Here is a 24,737-nt window from a genome sequence, read left to right on the forward strand (position 1 = left end):
AGGAGCGGAGGAATGAAAATCCTCCACAAGGCTTTAAAACCTTCGCCTTGGCTGCGATTTTCAGCCGGCCCGGAGGCTGCGGGGCTGGCATGGGAGCGGGACCGGCCAGATGTGCCTCGCATCGCGCTGACCCCGGGAGCAGAGCTCCTTTCGCCGGGCAGCGATGACAGGCCGGTACCCAGCGGGCTCCCATCCCACAGCTGCTTCTCGCCCCTTATCTCCTCCCTCAGCCCTCTGGCTAGAGGCTCAGCCTTCACCTCCCTTTTCCCCGTTTCCCTCCGTCTCTTTTTTCGCTTTCAGAAAACACTGACACTTTCTACGTTACTTTTGGCCCGCCACAGAGTTTCGGTGACCTTCAAAACTCAGCTCGGAGCAGGACGAGGTTTTGGCCGCATTTTCCGGTGTTGCCTGACCCAAAGCTTCAGGAATGTGATAAGAAAGTTGAGTTCTGAACCGAGCTGCCGATAGTGAGGTCTCTTTAATTAGGGCGTTATCAGAACTAGGCCTGATTAAAATGTGCTGAAAATAATTGAAAGTTGTACATCTGGTGGAGAACGGGGCCCGCTGGAGGCATCCAGTTGTTGGAGGAGCCCAGCTGGATGAAAGAGGCAGGCAAACGAGAAGAGGGAAATTGGGCAGAGGTTTCAAAGCCTTAGCTTCCTACCCCCCACCCCATCCCATCCCAGACTTGGCAGAAATGTCATCACAGAGCCAAGGTAGCGTCTTTCCCACGGTCGGAGGAACCTCTAAAGCAAAAAAAAAAAAAGGAGTTCAACCTTGAGGAGAGTCAAAGCAGGAACATTTTATCCATACACCAGAAAATAAAACAAAAAAAAAAAAAGAAAAAAGAAAAAAAGAAAAATAAGCAAACACCCTTTGCCGAATTTCTCCTTGCCGTAGGAGCCCTCTCTGTGCGTGTCACCGAACGCAGCTGTGGCTGAGCCCCAGGTGCGGTGCCTGCCCGAGGAGAGCCCAGCGTGGGCTCCGTGGCTTGGGCCATTACAGGCTCGGTTTCTCCCCGGGCTGGGGAAACCCGCACGCCAGGATGGAGCGGGCTCGCAGCTATTTTTGTCCCTCGCCAACTCAAATTTATCTCCCTCGCCCTTCTCTCCGCTTTCTCGTCCCTATTTCCGCCCGGCGATTATGAATCCCCTGCAAGGTCTAAAATCTTTTCAGCTGTATTTCGAAATACATCTTTCCCCGTCAGAGTCCCTGTCCCGGCTCCGGGCCGCTCCCCTCCCGTCCCGCAGCTGGAGCTGGGACCCCGCGGGGCTCGCAGCGGCTCCGGGGCCTCGGCAGGGCCGAGCCTCTCCCCAGCTCCAGGGATGCCGCCCATTTTCCCGGCCGGCATCGGCAGCAAGGCCCAGGAACCCCGCTCTGCAGTTTGCTACATGGGGCAGGGGCCGGGAGTCGAGGGCAGCAGCGCGGTGGCACCGGGACCGCGACCCGGTACTGCCCGGGGCAGGAGTGCGCCGAACTGAACTGCCCCTGCCCGGGTGAGGTGTGTGCTGAACTGCCCCTGCCCGGGGCAGGTGGGTGCCGAACTGAATAACCCGGGCTCGGTGAGTGCTGAACAGCCCCTGCCTGGGTGAGGTGGGTGCCGAACAACCCCTGCCCGGGGCAGGTGTGCGCCGAACAGCCCCTGCCCGGGGCAGGTGTGCGCCGAACAGCCCTTGCCCCTCGCTGCAAACATCGCCCGGGCCTCGGCCGCTGCTCTGCCCCTCGCCCTGCAGCCCGAACCCCCCGGGCCCTCCCGGACGGTGTGTCCCAGCCCCTCCGTGGGTACGCGATTGCCCCCGCGGGGCACAGCAACCCCGAGCTGGGTGCGGGGAACCCCATCTTGGAAGCACAGAGACCCTGGCCCGGGTCATCCCGCTCGGGCAGGGCCCCTCTGGCACTCGCTGCCCATCCCGGTGCCCGGAGGCTCGGCTGCCCCGCTGCCCTCGGCCGGGCAGTGCGGGCCGAGCCCGGCACACCCCGCTCGCTCCGGGCCCAGCTGAAGGAGGGCGAGCGAGACCCCAAAGGTCTCTGACCCCTTTTCCTTTCTCCCTGGCGCAAATGTTTATACTGCAGGCGCTGGAAGAAGAAGGATGAGGTCTGCCCCCGGCGCCACACGCGGGTGACCCCATTGCCCGGCCGCTCAACCCTCGGGAGCCTCGCAGGGCACCGCGGGCAGTTACGGCACAGCCGCTCCCGGCCGCGGAGATGCGGACAAGGAATTACGAGGCATCCCCGCTTGAGCATTCCAGCCCGGGAATACTCATCCCTCCCGAGGTTAATTCGACAAGGGGCTTGAAAACACAGCGCTTTTCGGATTCAGGACGAAGTTTGGAGCTTAACCCCCGCCACCACCCCATCAGCCCCGGGATACGCAGCAGGAATTCTCTCGGGCCACGGGCCCCAGCTCCATTGCAGGACTTGTGCTGTCTCCAGCCCGAACAAACCTTTGCGAAGGCGAGAGGCTGCTCCAGGCCGGGGAGGGGGCCGGGGGACTCCAGCCCGCCTGGCAGAGCCCCCGCTGCATCCGCTGCCCCGCAGGAGGGATGGGGGCCGAGCAACTCCCGGCTCCTAAAGCTCCTAAAGCTCCTAAAGGGAGCGACCTGGCCGCCGCACAGGGAGGAAAGGGAGGCACGGCGGGGCCGCCTCGCCTAAACCCGGCTCGGACAAACACCGGGCTCGGGGTTTCCATCAGGCGCGGCCCTGCTGGGCTGAGCGGGCTCCTCCGGGGGCCGCCCCCCGATGCCGGCAGCGCGGCCCTTACCCTGGTTGCGGATGGCTTGCTGGCTCTCCAAGCAGTTGGGCAGGTAGGGCCCGTTGGGGAACATCCGAGCCTGGCCCGAGGGCGGCTGGCTGGGCGGCGGGGCGCCGAAGGGCCCGTAGCGGCAGGCGCCCGCCGTGCCCGTGAACTGGCCGGAGAAGTGGACGGTGAAGGCGCTCAGGTACTGCTCCTCGTGCGGGTCCGACCCGTTCCAGCTGGGCTCCTGCTTGATGAAGGAGTGCGGCCCCAGCGAGCCGTAGGAGGCCCCCGGAGGAAAGTCCAGCACGGGCGCCCACTGCGCCGCGCTGCTCACGGGCATGGTGCAGTTGCTGTTGCCCGGCAGGGAGGGCACGGAGGGCAGCAGCGCGTTCAGGTCTCGCACGTCGGAGCCCATCTGCTCGCAGACCTTCTGCCGGCCGCCGGGCAGCCAGTCTCCCCCCGGGCCGCACTTGTTCCAGGACACCTGGCCCCTGCCCGCCAAGCCGGAGGCCGGCTCCGGCTGCAGGCACCAGGCCGGCGAGCTCAGCCCTTTGGGGGAAGTTTGCTCCGCGACGCAGCTCCCCGGGTCCAGCCCTGCGGGAGCCGGCAGCAGCGACAGGGAAAGGTTGTTCTCCAGGATCGCCTCCGGGCTTGCACCCGCTCGCAGCGCGGTGTGCGTGCGTCTGTGTGTCTGTCTGTCCGTACGAATGTCCGCCTGTCCGAGCTAGGGGGGCACAGCCGCCGCGCACGCCTCACCTCGGATGCCTGCTCGCCCTCAAGTTTGCAAAGCTCAAATAGAGGCGCTTGCAGGGGAGGAGGAGTCAGCCACGCCGATCCTCCATTCACACAACCTCCGCCGAGGGGCTGCCCACAGCCCGCTCTGCGGAACCCGGCCGGAGCAGACGCGCGGGGGGAGGGAGGGGAGGCACGGCCGGGCCGGGGATGGAGGGGGAGAGGCGGCTGGGGGAGAATATATCTCCCCTACACATCACTCCCACCCTTCTCCTGGTGCAAGCGCCACTAAATCTCACCCTAACGTCCCTCCGCTTTGGGAGAGGCTGGCGGGACTGTTAGAGGGATCCAGGTGGCCAGTAAGTACGTGCTGGCTGACTTCCCCCGCCAGCTCCGTGCGTGTCCGTGGGGATTCCCGAGGGCGGCGAGCCCCAGGCCCCGGGGAACGCGCGGAGAAGCCTCCGCCCTTGCAGGAACCAGGGGAGGTGACACGAGCCGGGCCGGGCGGACCCCGTTCCCGAGAGGGGAAAGTGTCTTTCCAGGTGCCTCTCCCGCTGCGGGAGGAACCAGCGGCTCCAGGAGCTCCTGAGAGCCGCCTGTCCCTGGGGATAGCCAGGCCGGGCCACCGAGGGCTGGGAGCCCTTTACAAGGACCCCGGGGCCGGCGTGTGCCCGGCCCCAGCCCCGTCCCTCGGAGCTGCCTGAGTGCGAGGGGAAGGAAGCAGCTGGGCGGGCGGGGGAGGACAGCAGCGCTGGGAGTAACCTGCTTGTGGGACATTCACCTGGCGCTGCTCCCGGGGAGGCCCGGAGCCTCTCCTTCCTCCCCAGCCTCCCGACAGCGGCTCCTCCATCCCGGGGGCGGCGGCCGGAGGGGACGCGCTATCCCGGACCGTCCCGCTGCCAGGACACACGGCAGGGCTCGGGAGCGCACCCAGCCCCACTGCCCAGAGCCCCGCCGTGCCTGCCTGGGCAGGACGCGCTCTCTCCGAGGGCGAGGAGGGGAATCCTGCCGCCCTCCTGCAGAGCTACCCATGGATTACCGAGATAATCCATCACCCAGGGCTGCGCGGTTCTCACACCGGTCCCGTCCCGTGCGCGTTGTCACAACCGCAAACCGGGGTCACCCCCGCGCACCCTCACCCTCTCCCCTGCGGCGACAGCGGCGACAGAGGCGCCGGGAAGGCTCACCTGCCGCAGGACACGCCGAGCCCCTTGTGTTCCCGGTGATTTCCTATCCCTCGCGGCATCCAAGGTTATCGCCGGCACCGTCAGCGTCGGAGAGATGTTTTTAAGATTCAAAGGGTAAATGCTACAACAAAAGAAATTAAAATAGGTCGTTATTGGAGCAGCCGAGTATAATTTCATTTTCTCTTAAAAGTAATTAGTCATAACGGTCGGGTTTTTGTTGTTAGTGAAATTATTTTTTCACTAACTATTTCATGGAATTCTCTTTAAAAATCTCTCTTTTGGCGCATACATCTATTTATTACAAAACTCCACGTGTTTTTAAGGGCGAAATATCTGTTCGTTATTTTTGACGATATTAAATATCCTCCAAGTTCACAGGAGGACGTGCCACCTCAGAGCCCACGGCAAACTCAGACACGGCGCTTGTGAATGCGGGGACATCGCGCTGACCTTGCTGCCCGCGGGCTCGGGCTCTGCCTCCCGCTCTGGCCGCACCGGGGCTCCCGCACACCGCGGGCACCCCTGCCCTGCGGGATCGGGACAGGGGCTGCTGCTGGCTCGGCTCCTTTCCGTGACGGACCGACGCACCAGGTTGGTTGAACTCGGTACCTTAAAGGTCTTTCACAACCTAAACGATTTTATGGTTGGTTCTATGATCTCCGGCTCGGCGATGGACACCTTACATATAGGAACGGAAGCCTTTGGCCAGCCTAAGCGGGGTATTTAATTTCCCATAAAAACTAGAGCTCTCTAGGAGCAAACAGAAATGCGTTTCCCTTAGAGGGCTGTTTTTCGAGCTAGCACAGGGGTTTTCTATTTTCTTGAAATAACCTAGCTTGATAAATCATCTTGAAAAGGAAAAAAAATAAAGTTTTCTTGATCGCTTAGCTCTGCATTACACCACCTGGGAGGAAGAACTGCCCAAGTCCTTCCAAACCTCCTCCTCTCTCACTTTCCAGCAGTGAAACAACACGACCCATTGGCCATTAGCGCATCCTTCCTCCCCGCGGCTGCTGGCGAGGCTGGGTGGGCCCCGGAGCTGCCGGCTCGGCTCGGCTCGGCTCAGCCCAGCTCAGCCCTGCGCTGCATCGAGGGGTTTGGGTGCCCAGGAGATGGCAGCTCAGGGGACAGCTCCTCCTTTGTCGCTTTCCAGAGCCAGGCGGTCCGGAGCATTTTGCCCCGTCCCCTCCAAACGCGGCCCGACCCAAAACTCTGACAGGCTTCATTGCCCGCGGTTCCATAGCTAATTTCTGATAACGCTCACTCCTCGATTGTGCTCTACAAGGTTAAGCAATAGCCGGAGGAGGATTGTTCCAGCGAGAAAAGCGAGATCCCGAGAAAAGCGGGCTCGGGAAGCTGCTTCAACCTGAGCACCGCCGCCGCACCTCCCTCCCCAGCCGGCGTTTTCCCTCTGCTGTGCTAACCAGCTAAGGGACCGGCAATTCTCACTGAACTCCTGAACGATCCCCCCGCGGTTCGGAGGTGGGCGAGACTGACTGAAACAGAGATAAATCCCCAGCCCTTCCCCTCCTGCTCACGGCGCTCACGGCACGCAGGGGGATCTGTCTCCTTTCACTCAGGGAGCTGATCGGAGTTTGATTATTTAAGCGCAGAAACAAAGCTGCGAAGCATCTCCAGGAGCGCAGAGGGCACCGGGGCAGGAACTCATCACGGCGGGCCCAATCTCTCATTCCTCGCTGCCGAGAGCTGCGAGCACCACGGCAGCCGGCGCGGCGGGACCAGCCTTCCCCTTCAGTGCGGGCTGACGTGGGCACTGGAACGCTTTCCAGCTGCCTAGAGGACATTTTGTTTATCCCCTGAGGGTGAAAGAGTTTTGTTGGGTATTTTTGAGAAGCAGAGACGCGCTGACGGGAGCGGGGCGCTGCGGTGCCCCCGAGGCAGCGGGGATGATGGCGGGGGATCCCTGCGGTGGCTGCGGGGATGATGCGAGCATCCCCCGAGGGGCGCTGGACCGCTCCCAGCACGGCCCCGGCGAGCGGCGGGGCCGGGCCCGGCCGACGGGGCTCGGGCCATTATTGTACCGTAAATCTTGGAAACGCTGGAACTAATTACGGAGAGGATATGTCTCAATTTGTTCCGCATTAGTGCCGCGCCGGGACGCAGGCACCGAGCACGGGAAATTGATGGGCCCGGCCCGGGCCGGCCCCGGCGGGACTGGCGGCCCTGACCCCGCGTTCAACCCGGGGGCGGCCCCGCTCCGCCTCTCCCGCACCTGCGGGGCCCGGCCCGCACCCCCTCGGTGCCCACGGCCGGGAGCACCACGCGGGCTCCAGGAAATTTATTAGCGTGCTGCTAGGACGGGGCTCGGTATAAATCAGCGAGCTGCATAGGGCCATAAAGCATCCCTGAGCGTCCCGCCCTCGCCGGGGCTCTGGTGAAGAGGAGTTCATGGAAAGCTGGAAACGTCTTTTAGATCTGGAGTATGTGACGTTTTTGAAGTCTTAGGTATCGATATACAACAATCTGTCAATATACAGTTAGATATATAATCAGGGATGTACTTATGTACTTATTATATTTATATATATAAATAATAAAACCATTACATAGGAATTTTATAAGTATTTTTTACTCACATACAAAAGAAATTTTTAGGGAAAAAAGCTCTTAGGTAATATGCTCAGTTCTTGGCATTACCGCTAATGGCTTTGAAAGTAATACAATTATTATTTCGGCAGGAGAAAATAAAAATGTTCTAAAATGCAGAGTATTATAAATGGGTGTCTGGTAACTGAGACTTGAGGAATTAATTCCTCCCAGGTTGTAGCATGCAGATCCCACTGTAAAGGCACACTGAACTCTAAATGCAATGATATACAAACACATCACTAACAATACCTGGCATGGGCACCAGTTCAAAGAATTCTTTGTGCCACCTGGGGACACCATCTTTGAGCACAGGTAGATACTGGAAATGTAAACCAAACATTTACACATTCAGAAGAATTAGAAAGGCTCCAGCTGCAGTGGACAAACACTGCAGTGTCCTCGGTACCTCACGGGCAAGGGAAGGCACCCACAGCCTCAGGTCTCACTAACTGTGGGGTATTACAGCACAGGGACAGAAGATAAATTGTCCTCTCCCAGTTTCTTCACAGACTGGCCATGAACACGTTATCCTAAACACTACCCATCCGTGCCTTTTATCTATCAACTTAGTTCTTTAACAAGCACACTTAAACAATGTGAACCCCAAATCTCCCTTTGTTCTGGCAAAGCCCTTTTGCAGCCCTGTGCAGAGATCAGTTCTTCCTCAGTGGGAAACAAGAGGGCTCCAGCAGCTGCTCTGTCTTAGCTGAGGGTCTCAACCCCTTTTCACTGGGTTTGGTTCACTGTACACACCTCCGAGGAATTCATCCACGTAAGCCCCTGGCTGAAAGTGCTGCAGGGCAAGTGTTCCCACTGAAACCACAGGATGTCAGCTCTCCAGGACTTGTACCACACCGTGGGGAAGGCCAAGCATGGCCCCTGCCTGAGGATGTTTGGGGAGCGTAGAAGACAAGGAATGGGGACAATGTGCCTAATGCCTAAAGCAGAGGAGAACCAAAACCCCCTGGGTTCTGTTCAATACTTTCCCAGAGAAGTGGAAGAGGTGCCAGCAGTTTTGCCAGAACAATGGGGGACTCCTGCAGCATTTCTGGAGCGCTTGGAGACCTTGTGTAAGCAGAGAAAGGCAGATGGCTGCATTTTGCAGCACGGCCCTGTGCGATGCGTCAGTGATGTGACCTGTGAGGGGGTGGCAGGGCTGTTGCAACACGGCAAGTCCCTCCTGCCAGGCCAGCAGCACAGCACAGCCAACACCCACAGCTCCTTCCCAGCCTGGGCAGACATTCCCCTGCCCCCAGGTCTCCAGCACAGCCCTTGGGCTTCCTTGGGAACAGAGCAAACCCAGTCCTCTGTAACCACAGCTCCACGGAGGTGTGCGTGTCTCTCCTCTCCCTGGACTGCACCTACTGCTATGTGTAGATTGCAGCAACAATCCACAGGGAAGCTCATTTTACTCATCCAGATTGCTGGAAAAAAACAGGCAGCAAAAATGTACCCCCAACTGAAAGAAGAGTTCTTCCCCAGTTCTTAATTCCAAGGCTTCCCACTCAATGTGGCTTTCGGTCAGACCTGAAGGTTTACGGGCAAACTCTCCCTTGTGTGGGTGGGGGATATCTGGTGTGGACTTGAGTGGGAAAAGTCCATGGTTTCAGGACATCACCCCAAGAGAGAGCTGCTGCAAGCAGGGACAGAAATCTCAGTATCTGACACAATTCAGAGCTGCTGCAAGCAGGGACAGAAATCTCAGTACCTGACACAATTCAGAGCTGCTACAAGCAGGGACAGAAATCTCAGTACCTGACACAGTTCAGTTGGGCTGTAGCTGTTGCTGTTTTCAGATTTGTGACTGTCACTGTCCAGCTGCAGCCTCTGCTGCCCCCACAGCTCACGCTGAGATGGGCTGTGCAGGGACAGCTACGGACAAAGCTGCAGGGAGAGGTGGGGGAAGAAAGGAGAGGAGGGAGGGAACCCACGTGTTGAACTTGCCTCAGAAGTCAAATTTCTTCTTCACGAGAAGGACATTCCTTTCCCTTCAGATTTTATGTCTGTTTGAGAGCACTAAATTCATCTGAGTACTGCTGTGACACAGGAATTAAAAGCACTGAGGGTTTGCTGTAGCTGTTGAGTCAGGGGTGCAGACTGATCAAATCTACCTCTTGTTTTTCTTCCTATTACATGAAAGCAGAGTTCAGTAAAGTTCACATCGGAACCAAGACCTGCTTTGTGATGCCTTGACAAACCTTTCCTGATATATTTATCACATATTAGCCAGAAAGAAAGAAGCACAAAGGAAGCCTGTCACCTTGTTATTTATGTTTTTTAAATGAAATAGTGAAAGGAATGAGCAAGTAAGTGTGATTCCTTTCTCTAGATTGCAGTATCATAGATTAATAGCTCTATGAACAGATTTGCAAGTAGCACCATCATGTTTGTCAAGATATTAAAAAGTTTATGAGCAGTTGCTTAGGAAAACCAAGATAAAGCCTATGGAAATCTGATACTGGTCAATGGTGCATTTATTCAAAACATAATACTCACTTCAAGTCCCCATAAATCCTTTGCAAATGAAACTTCCATTGTGATCACTGTTCCAGATCTAAATGATTTATTTTTGTTCCTTTTGTAACATTAGATAGATCTCAGAATGTACAAGTTATGTACCTACTGATATGGAGTTAATCATGCACCCATGAGATAACAAATATTAAATTCAAATAAGAAGATATTTCAAAACTATCTTCACAATAAATTTGGTTTTATTTATTCGTGGATGAACTGGCATGAAAAATCTCACATTTCTGTGGGATTTGTTTCAAATTCAGGGCTTCCACAGTTCAAAACTCTGAAAGTTCCCAGGAGCAAAGTAGACATTGGATCGTGTGCAGTTTCAAAATCGAGTTCTTAGCAATATTTAGAATCACAGAACGCTTTGGGTTGGAGATGGCCACAAAGGTCACCTCATTCCAAACCTCCTGGCATGGGCAGGGACACCTCCCAGTCCATGAGGTTGCTCCAAGCCCCCGGCCTTGAACTCTTCCTGGAATGGGGCAGCCACAGCTTCTCTGGGCAATGTGTGCCAGGGCCTCACCACCCTCACAGCAAAGAATTTCTTCCCAATAACCAATCTAACCCTGCCCTCTGTCAGTGTGAAGCTATTCCCCCATGTCCTGCTCCTCCTGTCCTTGTGAAAGTCCCTCTCCAGCTCTCTCCTAACTGGAAAGCTGCTGGAAGGTTCCCCAGAGCCTTCTGCTCTCCAGGCTGAACAAGCCCAATTCTCAGCCTGTCCTCACAGGAGAGGTGCTGCAGCCCCCTGAGCCCCTCATGGCCTCCCCTGGACCCAGTGCAGCAGCTCTGGGCCCTTTGACTGCTGGGGAGCCAGGGCTGGAGCAGAGCTCCTCTGGGATCCCCAGAGCAGAGCAGAGCAGAGGGGCAGGATCCCCTCCCTGCCCTGCTGGGCACATTTGGCTCTCTGGGCTCTCACTGCTCACTGCCAGGCCCTGCTGAGCTTCCAACACCCCCATCCCTTCTCCTCAGGGCTGCTCTGCTTCCATCCATCCATTCCATCCTATCCCATCCCTCCTCAGCCCAGGCTGTTTGTGCTGGGATTGCCCCAGCCCAGGTGCAGGACCTTGCACTGCCAGGTCCTGCTGAACTCCATGAGGTTCTCCTGAGCCTCTCCAGGCTGTCAGTGTCCCTCTGGATGGATCCCTGCACACACTGAGTGTGCTGTTGGCAGCTTGGTGTCCTCCACCCCACTGACCATGCCATTGATCCCAGTTTATCTCAGTTCCACCCTGGGAAGCAGCAGCCTGTGCAGTTTCTATGTGCTTTTGAGGAAATGGGTCCTATTGCTCTGAGAAGCTGCCTGAGAACAGGGAATGTACTGAAAGGCCAAGCAGCAGAGACCCACCAGGAAAGCAGCCTCTAAACCCATTTTTGTGACTTCATGATCTGAGCTCCCCAGCTTCTAGAAGCCATGTGGTCTTCACTGCCTCTGGGTTTTTGAATGCTCCTTTCCTAAAATGCTCAAACCCAAATGGACTCTCAGTTATAAACCTACTCTCAGAACCTCTGGGCAGAAGTCAAAATGAGTTCAGCAAATTGATTGGATATCAGCTACAAGCACACTTAATTTTTCATCTGATAAACTTTTCTCTGAGGAACTCCTGGAGTCAGCTTTAGCCAGACACCAGATCTATAATGAAATAATTTTGTGATTGGGTAACACGAACACCCCATAACAGCTACATCTGCTTTATCGTGGAATGAAAGTTCTTGAATCAGTTGGATAAGTTCTCTGGCCAAATACAGATTTCAGAGTATTTAACACTTGCAACAAGCTCCACTCCAACACTGTGTATCACTAACATCAATGCAGATATTGGGAAGGTTTGGGCTCAGAGTTCTGAGGACATACACAAAGACATTTGCAATTGTCACCGAATGCATCTTCAGAGCTCCTGTCACTTTGGACAGCTCAATCCAACCCTGCAGCCTCCTGCCCTTAGCACCAAAGAACCAGGATCAAGCCCACAACCTCAGAGGAGGTAGATTTTCTTCAAGATCTGTAATTTTATTTATCAAGCCTAACTCAAAGAGAAGCCAGAGGTCAGACAGAGCTCAGGAGATGCTCTGGGCTGCCCAGCAAATCCCAGGAACCTCAAACACAGTTAAAAGAGGGGAGCACTCTCCACTCCTGGGTGCCACGTTGTGAGGTGACTAAGAGCTGTGCATTGTGAGGCTCTGAGCAGCCTTGTACAACTTTTCCCAAATCACACAAGTCCCCTGGGAAACCTCAGTAATCAAACAAGATCTCGTGGTCAGGAAGCTTTTCTTCATCCAGCCGATTTTATTTCCCCTTCATCATTCCATCTATTACTCATTACATCCTCCTGCCAAACTCCACATAATTCTTCTGTCTCTCTCTCTCATGCCTCCATGTTTCATTTACATGTAGACCACTAAATTCTTTCATCCAAGCTTTTCCTACCCCTTATTCAGGCAGCACATATTTAGTCCTTCCCATTTTTCCAGCACCTCTGCTGAATAGAAGCACTCCAAATTGAACAGATATTCTACAAACAATGACATTTGGCAGTCTCTACACATAGAGACAACCCAATGATTAAATCACCTTGAACAACTGAGTGAGAGTTCAAAGCCATAAAATTGTCAAATCAGGACAGGGAACTTTGGATGACACTGAAAGATCAACTTCACAGGAAGCCCTCAAATAATGATATATTAATAATAACCCCAAGTTTGCTTTACAGTTCTTGTCTCAAGGAATACGTTGTTAGGTACATATCTGCAGTGATTTTTATGCACAAAATATTTTAGAAACACTCTGCCACTGTGACATCAGGCAGATACTGGGAAGTGCATACCACCCTTACAGTCTTACAATATATTCTGGAGCTACAACATAATTATTGTTCCAAGATGTATACTGCAGTCCATGTCAAGGCAACTTTTTACACAATTAAATCACTTGCTGTTGAGCAATTCATGCTTCAGATGTTAGAACATCACCGTGCTACAGAGTTACAATAATTTGCTTCTATCATCATATCCTGCTCAAAGATGCAGCTTCCACAGCCTTTCCCTGCTGGAACCTGCTAGAATGTGGGGTTTAGCCATAAACAAGGCAAGATCATTCCACAAAGCAAATCATGCTTCATCTACATAACTTAATTTTATAAGCTTAGCTTGAAAGACTTCAAGTTCAGTCATCTGAAGATGATGACCATAGCAATTTATCTCTTTGAAACCTGAGAGCACTATAAATTTGGAATTGGGTTTATATCCAGTTAACAATATGATCACCTAGATAGATACCCATTAATGAGCTTTCTGATGAGACGTAGAAGGTCCATTTGGCATTACTGAAAGTTTCGCCATGCCCAGGAGAAGGGTGATGGCTGCAGAAATAACACAGCTAACTATGTGATCTGTGGCAGCTCCCAACCTCTGAGCAACTTTCAAAGTGAAAAGGGCAACGGGCAGATTTAAAGGACCAATGACACCCAACAGGAGGAGACATCCCAGTGAAGCACCTGCAGCTGCCTGCTAAGCCTGGACCTCTGTGGAGCACAAATGGCACAAAATGGGCACTTCCCAAGCCAAGCCCAAATATTTTCACTAGAATTCTGTTTTTGCAGGATGGTTTCTGTCTTCTCATAAAGCTACTCTTTCCCTCTTTCCCCCGCTTCTGTGTTTGTTTTCCTCCCCACAAATGCATTCCAGTCATAAAAAAGAAGGGTGCACACCATTCCAGTCTTTGCCAGGGAACTGAAAGGAGCTGCAGAGCACAGAACATGTGCCAACACTTTTTATTCCAAAGCAGCAAGGTGGTCTGATTTCCTGGCACCTATTTACCAGGAAAAAAGGGGGTGAAGAGAGTCTTAGCCCTCCTGCCCTCACCATGGGCTGCTGCAGCACATGGCTGTGCCTCACCTCCTGCAGGACTCTTGGCTGTTCTCTGACTTCTCCCCCTGTGAACTGGGGTCACGTTCTCTCCAGAAAAAAAAATAGATGGCACAAGGTATGCAAGGTATCAGGCCCATGACTGCTGACAAATCTCTAAGTATTTCTGTGGATTATGTTGGAAGCATATTCCTGGAGATACTGTTCGTGTTTATAAAGTCTTCTGGGGTGAACATTGCTCAATGGAAAAGCAGCGCAGAAATTTAACAAAAGCTACGCTGCAAAAGGCAAAAAAGTAATTCTCCCACAGGAACTGAAAGGCATTTCATACATGTCCAATGAGACATTAAAAATAATTATGTGGAAGAGTAATAGCTCCCTTGGTTGTTTTAATATATTTTTGTCTACAAACAAGAAACGTTCTCTAAACTGCTGCCTTGGCTTGGCTTGAAAGGTCTCTCAAACAAAAGCCCTTCGAGTGACCCTTAGATTATTAAAGCTCAGTAACAATGAATGTGGATCTCAGTTCAAACAAAGACTGTAAAAATAAAAAGACAGCAGTTTTGGTCTTGGAAATGAGTGTGCCTCAGTAAACTGCAAACACGTAGAATGTATTTTTGATCAATAGTCATCCCTCCGCTGAACAAACCCGAAACCTTTTGTTTAAAGATTTCAACACTGGGCTTCTCTGAAACAGTAACTACAAATAGCCTCGCTTCTAGTGCAAATGGAAAGGTTGGATTCCATGTCTGAACTTAAACTTCCCAGAACTCATTCAGAGAGCACTTCACATCAACAAGGGATTTTTTTTTTTGTTCTACTCTTAATGATTTTTTTCCTCCCAAACTTGCTGAAATGTCATTAGGATCATCAGAAACATTTGTGGTGAACAAAAACGCCAGCAGCACCAAATTACAAAGCTTGAACACTCTGATCTGTGTCTCCCATGAGAGAGATACAAAGGTTGAGATGTTCAATGACAGACATTAATGTCAAATGCTAAAGCAGGAAAAGCAAACACAGCAGTGGGGAGAGATATACAGGCCCCACAGAATATCTTGTTTTGAAAGTCATATGTCATTTAAATGGCCTTTATAACTGAAGAAGTTAATTAAAAATGTATTTTTGTGTAGTTTGCTGGCAGAACATGCACAGCTGCCAGTGGATAGAGTCAGTTTTGCCCTCATCAGCGGGAGGCACGAGGTTTATTCATCCCTTCATTCTGTGAGCACCCATGGCTGTGCACAGCCCTCCCTCCAAGCACAGGCCACAGGGGATCTTGTCAAAGTGGGTCAAAACATCAAAATCACCTCAGTGTCATCTTCTTTGCATCTACCAAACCTGCTTTTGCAGAACAGGAGAAGCAGGGATTGCAGCTATAGCTGGGAGAAGAGGACAATCCCCCTGAAGGACAGTGGTTCCCTGTGCAGCCCACCAGGAGCTTCCCAGCCCCTCACCAACTGCTCTGGCCTTCCACGTGTGCCCTGCTCTTCACCACCTCAATGCAGATCTTCACTCTGCTCTGTCTCCAGAAGCAGCAGCCAAGCTCTCTCCTATCTCTGTGGCTCACCCACTGTTATTGGGAGCTCCATTTGCTGTTACCAACACAGGGATCTCCAGCAGACGCAAGTGTTTAGCCAGGACTTAGCTGGGGACACCAGGACAAACCAAAACTCTCTGATTTCATTGTGCAAGTTCAGCACCACTGGGAGAAACTGTAGAGCTGAGCAGGTGGATAAAAAATACAACACATTTTCCCCAAGCCAACACCCTCTATACATTAACAAGGGCACCTGATGGATGTGTAGAAATTATTCCATGGCCAAACTTTGTCTTGTCTCTGCCAAATTTCAGAACAGAAAATACAAATGGGCTTGATATTTGTAATAGAGAAAATCCAAACAGAACTGTGTGGTTTTTAACAGCTTGTAAGCCCTAAGATCACTTCTCTGCACAGGGATGCTTAATGACTGGAACTGGATTAGAAACCCTTGCTGACCACAGCTTTCTGTGCAGCCCATTTCTATTGAGAGCACTAAATTAGCTACCTTTGTGCTGTGCCTGACTCCTGCCCAGGGGGCTAGGGACATGTTTGTTCTGCAAAACCATGGCAACAAAGTTGGCAATTAGCATCAAGTTTGGCTATTCCCCTGAGCAGGACCTGCCCTGTGAACTTCATTTACCAGGCACCAAGCAGCCAGCAGTGTCACAATGATGCATTTAATACAGTCAAGACAGGATTTGAGTACAGTAATAATGAAAGACACTGTAACCTACTAATCTACATTTGCATTTCCTTTTTTAACTGCCTCACTAATCATCTCCTTCCTTTTGCATGGCAATGCAGATGCACTAAAACTCACCTGCTGAATGGAGCAATCACATCATTCTCTCAAAGTATAACTTCTTTGAGTAGATTTACACAATGCATTAAATTCAATACAAGACAAAAATTAAATATATACACAGGAGAAAAATGTTTCTGAATGAGATCTGGAAATGAGTATTTGAAAAATAGATGAACAGACAAAAAATAGATGAATAGATAAAATTTAAAAAATAGATGAAAAGACAAAATACAGTTTCCTGAATAGATTAATAGTTGATAGTGTCATGACTGATGGTTTTCAAAGCAGGGACTTATTTTAAGAGAATTCACAACCCTTAAATGCAAGAATGTTCACTCTGCTCTGCGTTTATATGGTGTTTAGAACAGTATGGCACTGGTCTGCCACCAGGGTTCCAAAAACAGCAGCAGATGATTATTAGAAAATATTAACAGCTTAGCTTAACTTCTGGTACTATGAAATTAGGGCCTGGATTTCAACATAATTCTGAGTTACTGATCAATTTTCCCAGCTGCATCCTCTATATAGTTTGCACAACTCTTTTTACTCTAAAGTTAGATAGATGATGATAGCATTGATGGCCCTCTGAAGTTATATTTTTGTTATTGTTCTCTCTATATTACAGTACAGAACTCCTTGGTCAGAAAAGAAACCCTAAGTGTGCTGTGTCTCTGTACTTAATGCCCTGCAGTGCAGTATGACAATGTGCTGGTCATAATTGTAGAATGAATTAAGGAAAAGAAGATAAACATTTGATATTAAATGGGTCCTGTGAATAAAATGCGAATTTAAGAGCCTTTTTTTTGAATGAGGATGAGCCATCTGTTAATATTGATGGATGCTCTGCTCATAAGGAGGAAAACTAAATACCTTTATCATTAAATATGATATGATAATATGAGGAAAAAGACTCTATCCCAGTATTCATTGTGTCTGTTAGAACAGTGACTGGACACAATGTCTGTTCAAGGAAATGGCAAACCAGGCCTTGTAATTTCTAAATTTTATCAATACTTTGTCATTTCTAAAGTTTATCAGTACTTAAGGTGTACTTAGCCATTTCCTTACAAGTTTTGACCTTCTGTATCAGGTAAAGCTGAAACTCTTGAAACCATGCAAAGGTGAGGAGAAAAATACCTTTGGACTAATGGCATAACCTTTCAAGAAGGCAGCAAGTGCTCAAAGACATGGTGCATTCCTCCCATAAAGACAGCAATGTTTGGGTGATGCTTCAAGGGCAGAGAAAGAGAAGAGGGATAGAAAATAAATAGCATCAATAACATCAAAAGTCATGTGAAGCCAACATAAACTAGGCAGGGCTAGCTGTGCCATGCTTTGCTTATAAAATATGTAAAGAAATAAAGCCACTGCTATTTTAAAAAAAAGGCATAAACCAGCAGAAGAGCACTCACATGCTTACAGTATCATTTAATACATATATTTAGTTTAATCCAAGCAGTTAACAAGTCTTGGAAAACAAAGCAAAACCACTTTATCTTGGTTCAAGCAAAGCACTTGAAGGCAGGTTCCCCTAGGAAATGAGGCTTGTGTGATTGCACCGCCAGTCCATCTGTCTCTCCAATAACTTCTCAACCTCGGGCCTGTTGCAGCCAAATCCTGCACAGCCACGACATTCCCAGCAAAGCTGAGTGAGCACAAAGTTCAAGGAGCTGGCAGCTCCATGCAAGAGAGGGAGCTACCCCAGTGCCCCCACCAGAGCAGCTCTGCAGAGTGAGCTCAGCAGTTCCGTGCTCCCCCTGGCCAGCTCCCCACCAGGGCCAGCTGCAATCCCTGCTACCACTGCCCAGCTGTCAGCTGGGGACAAGGGAGGGAAGCAAAGGTGGCTGGAGGGGAGGGAATCACAGGGGACACGGAGGGAGCAGGGGTTGAGGGGTGGGCAAAGAGCTGGGAGGCAAGGATTCAAATCCAGGCAGCCAGCATTCATTAGTTCCACTGTCACAGAACAACTTGTTTCTCAGCACTACAGTTCAGCCAAGAAAGCACTGAAAGGAGTTATTTGCACAGCTCTGTTGATACTGCATTTTCTAAACCTCGATTTGCTGGCATTTTGGATCCTGCCTCCACCCATGGAGGCTTGTGCAGGGAGAAGGTTTGATCAGTCCTCAGCAAACTGAACCAAACATTGGCATGAGTGGGGGAAGGAAAAGATGCATAATGATATCAATCTAGAGGTGAAAACATCAGGTTGCTTTAAATATGCCAGAGAACATGTCTCCTTCCAAAGGGGGGTATTTTCTGTTTCTTTTCATCTGCACCAATGTCCCCCTACATTTTACTCTGCTTGGGAATAGTAGAATGTGTGAGTAAGGAAAAAGTTTACTAAATGCTGAATTAGTTGGGATTGATTTAACCATTGAGGCTTTTACTTGTTCTTACAGAAACATGCTGGACTTTGAAGAAGTTGTTTGATGCCATTTTTTCTAAGGGGGCTGTAAACTGATTCTCCTCCTTTTCTTGTAAAGGACCCCATAAAAAGTTGTCCTGTGACATCCACAAAAGAAATAGCCCAGTTGACAGAAACCACCCCAGACACATGTATTTGTGAGCTACACATAAATTTTTTGCTCTGTCAAAAACTGACTAGATATTATAAAAGTAGCCAGGTCACTCTAGAATATAAAGTCTTGCAAGGACAATCTCTCAATTTTTCCCATGTGACAAGACCTGTGACACCAGCTGCATTATTATGGTACCCCTCATTCTGAATGCCATTAAGCATGAGTGATATCCAAAAATCAGCTTCAGTTTTGCTCCAGGTAGGGCAGAGACCCAGCCATTAACAGGGTGCTTGACAAGGACAGAAACAGAATGATCAGAATTATGAGTTTAGTGTCTATCAGATCAGTAGCTGGCTCTTAAAACTCCAGCTCAGCTGTTATTTCTTTTAAAAAAAGAATCCCTGAAGGAGTGGTACAAACTCTTGGAAAGCCTTTTCTGCTTATTTTAAGTGCAGAAATTTAACTTCCCCAAGGTTTGTTTCCAATACCAGTAGTGGCTGAGGTTCCCAACGAGCAGGTTCAATACCCATGGGAGGGAGAAGTTCGGGCCATTCTTCCATGCCTTGCCAGCTACTGGGTGGGCCTAGAAAGTCTAAATCTTCCTGATAAATTGTCCTATGCCAGTGCTGTGTCTGCCTAAACCCTCTGAAGGTATCTCCTACAGCTTGTCCTGAAAACCTGGCCCTGAGTTACCAATTTGACTTCCAGAGGACCTCTGGGGGCTCCTTCTCAACTGCAGCTGAGATGTGGGAATAGGAGAAAATGAAGAATACTGATATGTGCCCAGCTCTCTCAGAAAAAGAGAGTTTTCTCCCACTTATTCTCAGAACAAGGGGCCAAAGCACATTGCATTGCAGAGAGGAAAAGAGTCTTGATCAGTGAGTTCAGATGTACCATGCAACACCTTCCTAGAGAGAAAAGCAGCAGAATTTGCCCATGAACAGTGTTATCACTTGGGTTCTGTGTTCTGCAGAGCTAAGGGAAAGTTCAGGTGCAGGAGCAGAAAGGACCATGCAAACTCTCTCATGGACCTCTAACAGTGAACAAAAAGTCTTTGCTGAAGAGAAGCAGAGTTGTTCCAGGAGTGTGGAGAGATGCAAGCTCTGGGGGGAAGTTAAAGACAGTTGTGGGAGATGGCTGCACTCACTCTCCTGCCATTATCTCCTGTCCAGAGTGTGCCCGTCACTTCTCTGCTCTCTAGGTGCCACCTAATGGGTGGTGGAAGGAAAAAAGATAAAAACCATAAGGTGGTCATGGTGGGGAGGAGTGACTTTCACACCAGAGAATGCACAGCTGCTTTGCTGGTGGTCAGAGCTGGAGGCAATTTTTCCCCGTTGGGTTTCCATCTGAACTGACACACGCACAGAGCTACAACTGAACATGTGAAGAAGGCCCAGATCACTCACCTGGCACTTGTGTTCTTACATTTCCTTTAGTCCAGACCAGGGCTCTGACAGGGCTGAACAACTCCACAGCCAGCAAATAAATTCAGAGTATATCAGTGTCTCACATGATGCAGCACTAACTCCCCTTATGTTCAAACAGATATAGGAGGAGACACCAGCTAAGAAAATGCCACATAGGAGCTAGAGAATCCTTTGTTTAGGAAGCCAGCAGGATTCCAGAGGGGTGTGCTTCAGCAGCAGATCTACCTCTATGCAGCAGCACCTAGGGCTGCCTGAAAGGATAAAGGGGATTACAAGGCATTTGAAACACTACTTTTTTTCTGCTGAACAAGACTTGCATGAATCCTAGCTCAGAATAGCCCACAACTGAAGTGCTTTTAATATTTACCTTCCCTTCATCAGATGACAAGGAAAGGTGAAGTTTTGCTGTGCTTCAGAAAGGGAATTCTGCCCTGGCTCTCTGCACAGCAACTGTAACCAAAAGTTCCCGAGATCCAAATTGGTTCTGACACAAATCCTTCCATGAATCTGTCGCTGGCCTTCAGCACCGTGGTTCTCCTATGGATTCAAATTTGGATGTGAATGACAAAGCAGAGATCATTCTGCAGCTCTCTGGATCTTCTGTGGTAGCATCAGGTAACATCCTTCGAAACAAAGCTTTAATTGAACATGAGTGACTAATATGTTCAAACCAGAAACTTTCCTGTGGGCTTTAAAAATTTAATTATATTCCATCCCCAAATTTTCCTAGTGCTACTCATTGAAAATACACAGCTGCACTGGTGAAGCTGTCAGTGAAAGGAAGCAAGAGGTTTTGGCAGCTGCACAGAGGGGAAGAGGTGAGGCCCTGGACTCATGAGAAGGCGTTGGAGACAGTTTAGGCTTGGAGATCTCTGGAGTCTGATGACATTTTTGGCGATCTGAAGAAAACTCATTTCATCCCCACCCTTCTGAGAATAAGGCAGAGGTGAGTAGGTTACCAGGCAGCAGGTCTTGGTCCCAGCTCTTGCTGCAGCAGCTCATACGGCCACAGTCAAAGTGTGCTTGGTTCCCCCCTTCATCTGCAGGGAGGAGGATGTGCACTTTCCAACACGAACATCCACATCTGAGGCGCTCTGGGAGGAGGATTCTTAGCTCTAGGAAACAGAGGAGTTGGAGCCCAAAAGTGTTTCAGGTACAGGATGGTGTTTCCAGCATGGATTTCAGCTCAGGAGCATTGCATGCATGTGTTGATATTCCCAGCACGGATTTTATCTCAGGAACATTGCATGAACATGCTGATGTTTCCAGCATGGAATTTCAGCTCAGGAGCCATGCATGCCCCATGTTGGTGTTTTCAGCATGGAATTTCAGCTCAGGAGCATGGCATGCACATGCTGATGTTTCCAGAATCAAATTTCAGCTCAGGAGCATTGCATGCACATGCTGATGTTTATAGCATGGAATTTCAACTCAGGTGCATTGCATGCATGGATTCCCAGCATGGATTTTTAGTTCAGGAGCATTGCATGCCCATGCTGGTGTTTCCAGCATGGAATTTCAGCTCAGGACCATGGCATGAATGTGCTGGTGTTTATAGCATGGAATTAGCTCAGGAGCATTGCATGCATGTGCTGATATTCCCAGCATGGATTTTATCTCAGGAACATTGCATGAACATGATGTTTCCAGCATGGAATTTCAGCTCAGGAACATTGCATGAACATGATGTTTCCAGCATGGAATTTCAGCTCAGGAACATTGCTTGCCCATGCTGATGTTTCCAGCATGGAACATTGCATTTTTAGTTCAGGAGTATAGCATGCCCATGCTGGTGTTTCCAGCATGGATTTTCACACAATTCTGAGCTAGAGGATCTTCTCAGCAAAAACATCCATCCATGCAAGTCACTCTGAAAGAGCTGCACTGAGCAAAAGAACAGCCATCCTGGTACTTGTCTTCCTCTGCATGGCACAGAAATATATTTTCATTCTGTCTGAAGCACCTTGTCCTGCATTTATACAGCCCCTACCAATGGAGAGGGAGCCAGCAGCATGGCTCCAAGGCATTGGCACAGAAAACACCAGCATTTAGACAATTTATTTTCAACCTATATTTCAGTAATTCAAAATGTAACAGAGAAGAGTGAAACCCCAAAGATATATCAATATTCTAATAAACTGTTGGGATTGTGAAATACCATAGATGAAAAATAAATCACCACCTTAAGAGCAACTCTTCCTAAATAAAACAGGACTTTCCTGTGCAGGAGATGCTATTTCAGTGGGTAAAAAGTGCTATATAATTATTGATTACTATCGATTCCTACTGCTGTTGTTTGAGCTGCCTACAGTAAATGTGACAGAAATATCTCCATGCAGTACAGCAAGACACTTTTAAAACAGCAAAGACAACTTTCAAAGCCTAACTTCAATTCAATATCAAAGTCATAGGGTATTTATTACACCTTCACTGCCATTAGCATCAGCCTGGCTAGGAATTACAGTTGATCTCACAATTTCATTCCTGAACTAGGCTTAATTTTAAATATGTGAACAATGTCTGTTCATAGAGTTTGCCTCATTCAGAGCTTCTTCCCCACCCCTTTAGTGCAGTTTTCTAATGCTGTTTCACACACCTCACAGACACTGATGACCTGGTGATACCTGAGGTGCTGTTAATCCTCAGATGACACAAAAGTGCACCCTCTGATGCTGTGCAAAACCCTCCTGCAGCTCTCCTTGATGTGGTAATGCAATAGTAGACCAAAAAGAAATGTGCAACTCTCAGCAGCATACATCAATGAGGGGACCAAAATAGGTTTATCAAAGAAAAATGTGACTCTGACCCATCCTTGGAACCAAATCAAAGAGTATCTAATGGCAGCAGTAGGTCTCCAAGAGGCAAACAAGCTAAACTAGTTTAAAATAGATCCAAAGAAGAATATGTGGGGTTTTTGTTGTGGTCACTGCCAGCCAGATTATGATTGGTTACAAATGTTAAGGGCCCTTGAGTTGCTCGAGTTCCTAATCCATCAAATTGGCCATCACCATGTGCCAAGCAATGAGCTCAGTGAGAAGCCATAAATCAGCGCTCAGTTAAAACACCAAACCTGCAAGCTCCCTCCAGAATCCCTCCTCTCAGCACTTGTGAGTGGGGCAGGCAGGCTGCCCAGGGCTTGGGATTAGCTGATTTACAGGGGGGAAGACAAAGGAGCCCTCTCTCAACTCCCAGCACCAAATCCTGCATTAACAGAAGCTAGCATGGAGCAGATTGAATAAAACAAGGCAATAAAAGCCAGAGTGTTTGCTTTGCATGTGGGTTAAGAGCTGGAAGATCTGCTTCCTCACAGTGTGGTCCCAGGAAAAGGTTTAAAGCAGCATCTAAGAAGTTTATCAGATTTGTATCTCCTATCCCTCAAATTTCCTAATTGCTAATTCTCTTCAGGGCATCACCAGCTACCCTGCAGTCACTACACTTTGCAGAGAGTGCCAAAGATGTGATGTTCACCAATATCATTTTAAATTCTCAGAAAGTTCACTCTCCATTCTGAAGAAGAGTGTTCTAGCTGTGTTCTGTTTGGCATCAATACCAAAGATGATAAAGCCTTTCTTTAAGTGTGAAAGTTAGTTCATCTTTACTTATATAAAGCAGGTGTTCAACTACAAAGCTTTCCACAGTAGGAACTGTAGGATCAAAGCGACCTGAACAAAACCTGTTGTTACAAGGATTTGGAGGATCCAGGAGAATGTAGGGGGAGGAGGGAGAAAGGAATATTTCAAACAGCAGAGAATAAGTGTGGTTACATTTTTCACCACTGAGCACTTTACAGCAAACTGTGTTTCCTGTGCTAGAAGAGCTTTCATGAAGCCTTTCCCCATCTCTCTCTATTCTAGTGATTTCCAGTCTTTTCTCTTGTGTTTCCACACCTATATCTATAACATATACGTATTTTTTTTTAAGAGACAATAAGTAACATTATAGGTTACAGTAAAAATACACTTTGAGGTGCTGTACCACTAAATGCAAATATTTCCAGGGCAGCTTAGAGTTGAAGACTGTGTCTGAATTACTAATACTCTCCAAAAAGTTTTACTCTCACCAGCTTTCTGCACATCCCAAATTAGGCTGTGGCAATTACAGCAAAGGCCACTCATATTATTCATTCAAATTTAAATATAAGTGTCAGTCTTTGCAGGAACAGATTGTATTTTGGCAATGAAATCTTACCTCTCACAGTCCAAAGTAGAATCTTAAATGACAATTCATCAGAATTAAAAGCATTGACAAAGTAAGTGTTTTGGGCTTACATACATTCTTATTTTTAAGTGCTTTTGGCAGCTGACTCCATCTTTAAAATTCCATTAGAATTGTGTGGAATTACCGTTTATGCTGAAAGGACATAGAGCAATGAGAACAGATTTACCTTATTTCTGTTTCCTGTCACAGCAGATGCCACAGTTGAGATGGCCGCAATCCACAGAGTGTCACCACACAATTCCAGAAGGCTTCAGCCCATGCAGAGTACCACCACAGCCCTTCAGGAGGCTGCTTTTATTGTTCTTCACCCTTTTATGCCCTCCTGTTGATGCCCTGCACCTGTGTGCCCTCTGTGATTGCTCAGCACCCCTGGGCACTCCATGGCTGTTACTTTTAATGTCATTCACCTGTTTTTCACAGCTGGAGCCAATTAGGGATCAGCCACAGCCCCACTCCAATCACCACAAACTCTGTGCCCACAGTTTCCATCCCAAGAACTCCTGAGCAATAAAACCTGGCCCAGAGGGGTGAAGTGACTCGGTTTTCATGCAGGATTACACAAACTACAGGAGGAC

General features: G+C 49.4%; 1 protein-coding gene across 10 annotated transcripts in view; it reads right to left on the minus strand.

Annotated features, from left to right (window-relative positions):
• WT1 (WT1 transcription factor) overlaps window positions 1–24,429 on the minus strand; it is a 55,398-nt gene extending 30,969 nt beyond the window's left edge. For 3 of the 10 annotated variants that reach the window (XM_064715637.1, XM_064715634.1, XM_064715636.1), the window contains exon 1: window positions 2,762–4,047. In XM_064715637.1, coding sequence (XP_064571707.1) covers window positions 2,762–3,152 — 391 coding nt within the window. In that variant the 5' untranslated portion in view covers window positions 3,153–4,047. Of the gene's footprint in view, window positions 1–2,761; window positions 4,050–4,656; window positions 4,778–6,194; window positions 6,446–24,328 lie in introns of those variants that run through there. The other 7 variants (XM_064715633.1, XM_064715629.1, XM_064715632.1 and 4 more) reach the window with 5 other exon arrangements.
• Between the last annotated feature and the right edge of the window lie 308 nt (window positions 24,430–24,737).

The sequence above is a fragment of the Zonotrichia leucophrys genome, chromosome 5 (genome assembly GCF_028769735.1).
Source record: "Zonotrichia leucophrys gambelii isolate GWCS_2022_RI chromosome 5, RI_Zleu_2.0, whole genome shotgun sequence".
In the NCBI taxonomy this organism is placed as follows: domain Eukaryota; kingdom Metazoa; phylum Chordata; class Aves; order Passeriformes; family Passerellidae; genus Zonotrichia; species Zonotrichia leucophrys.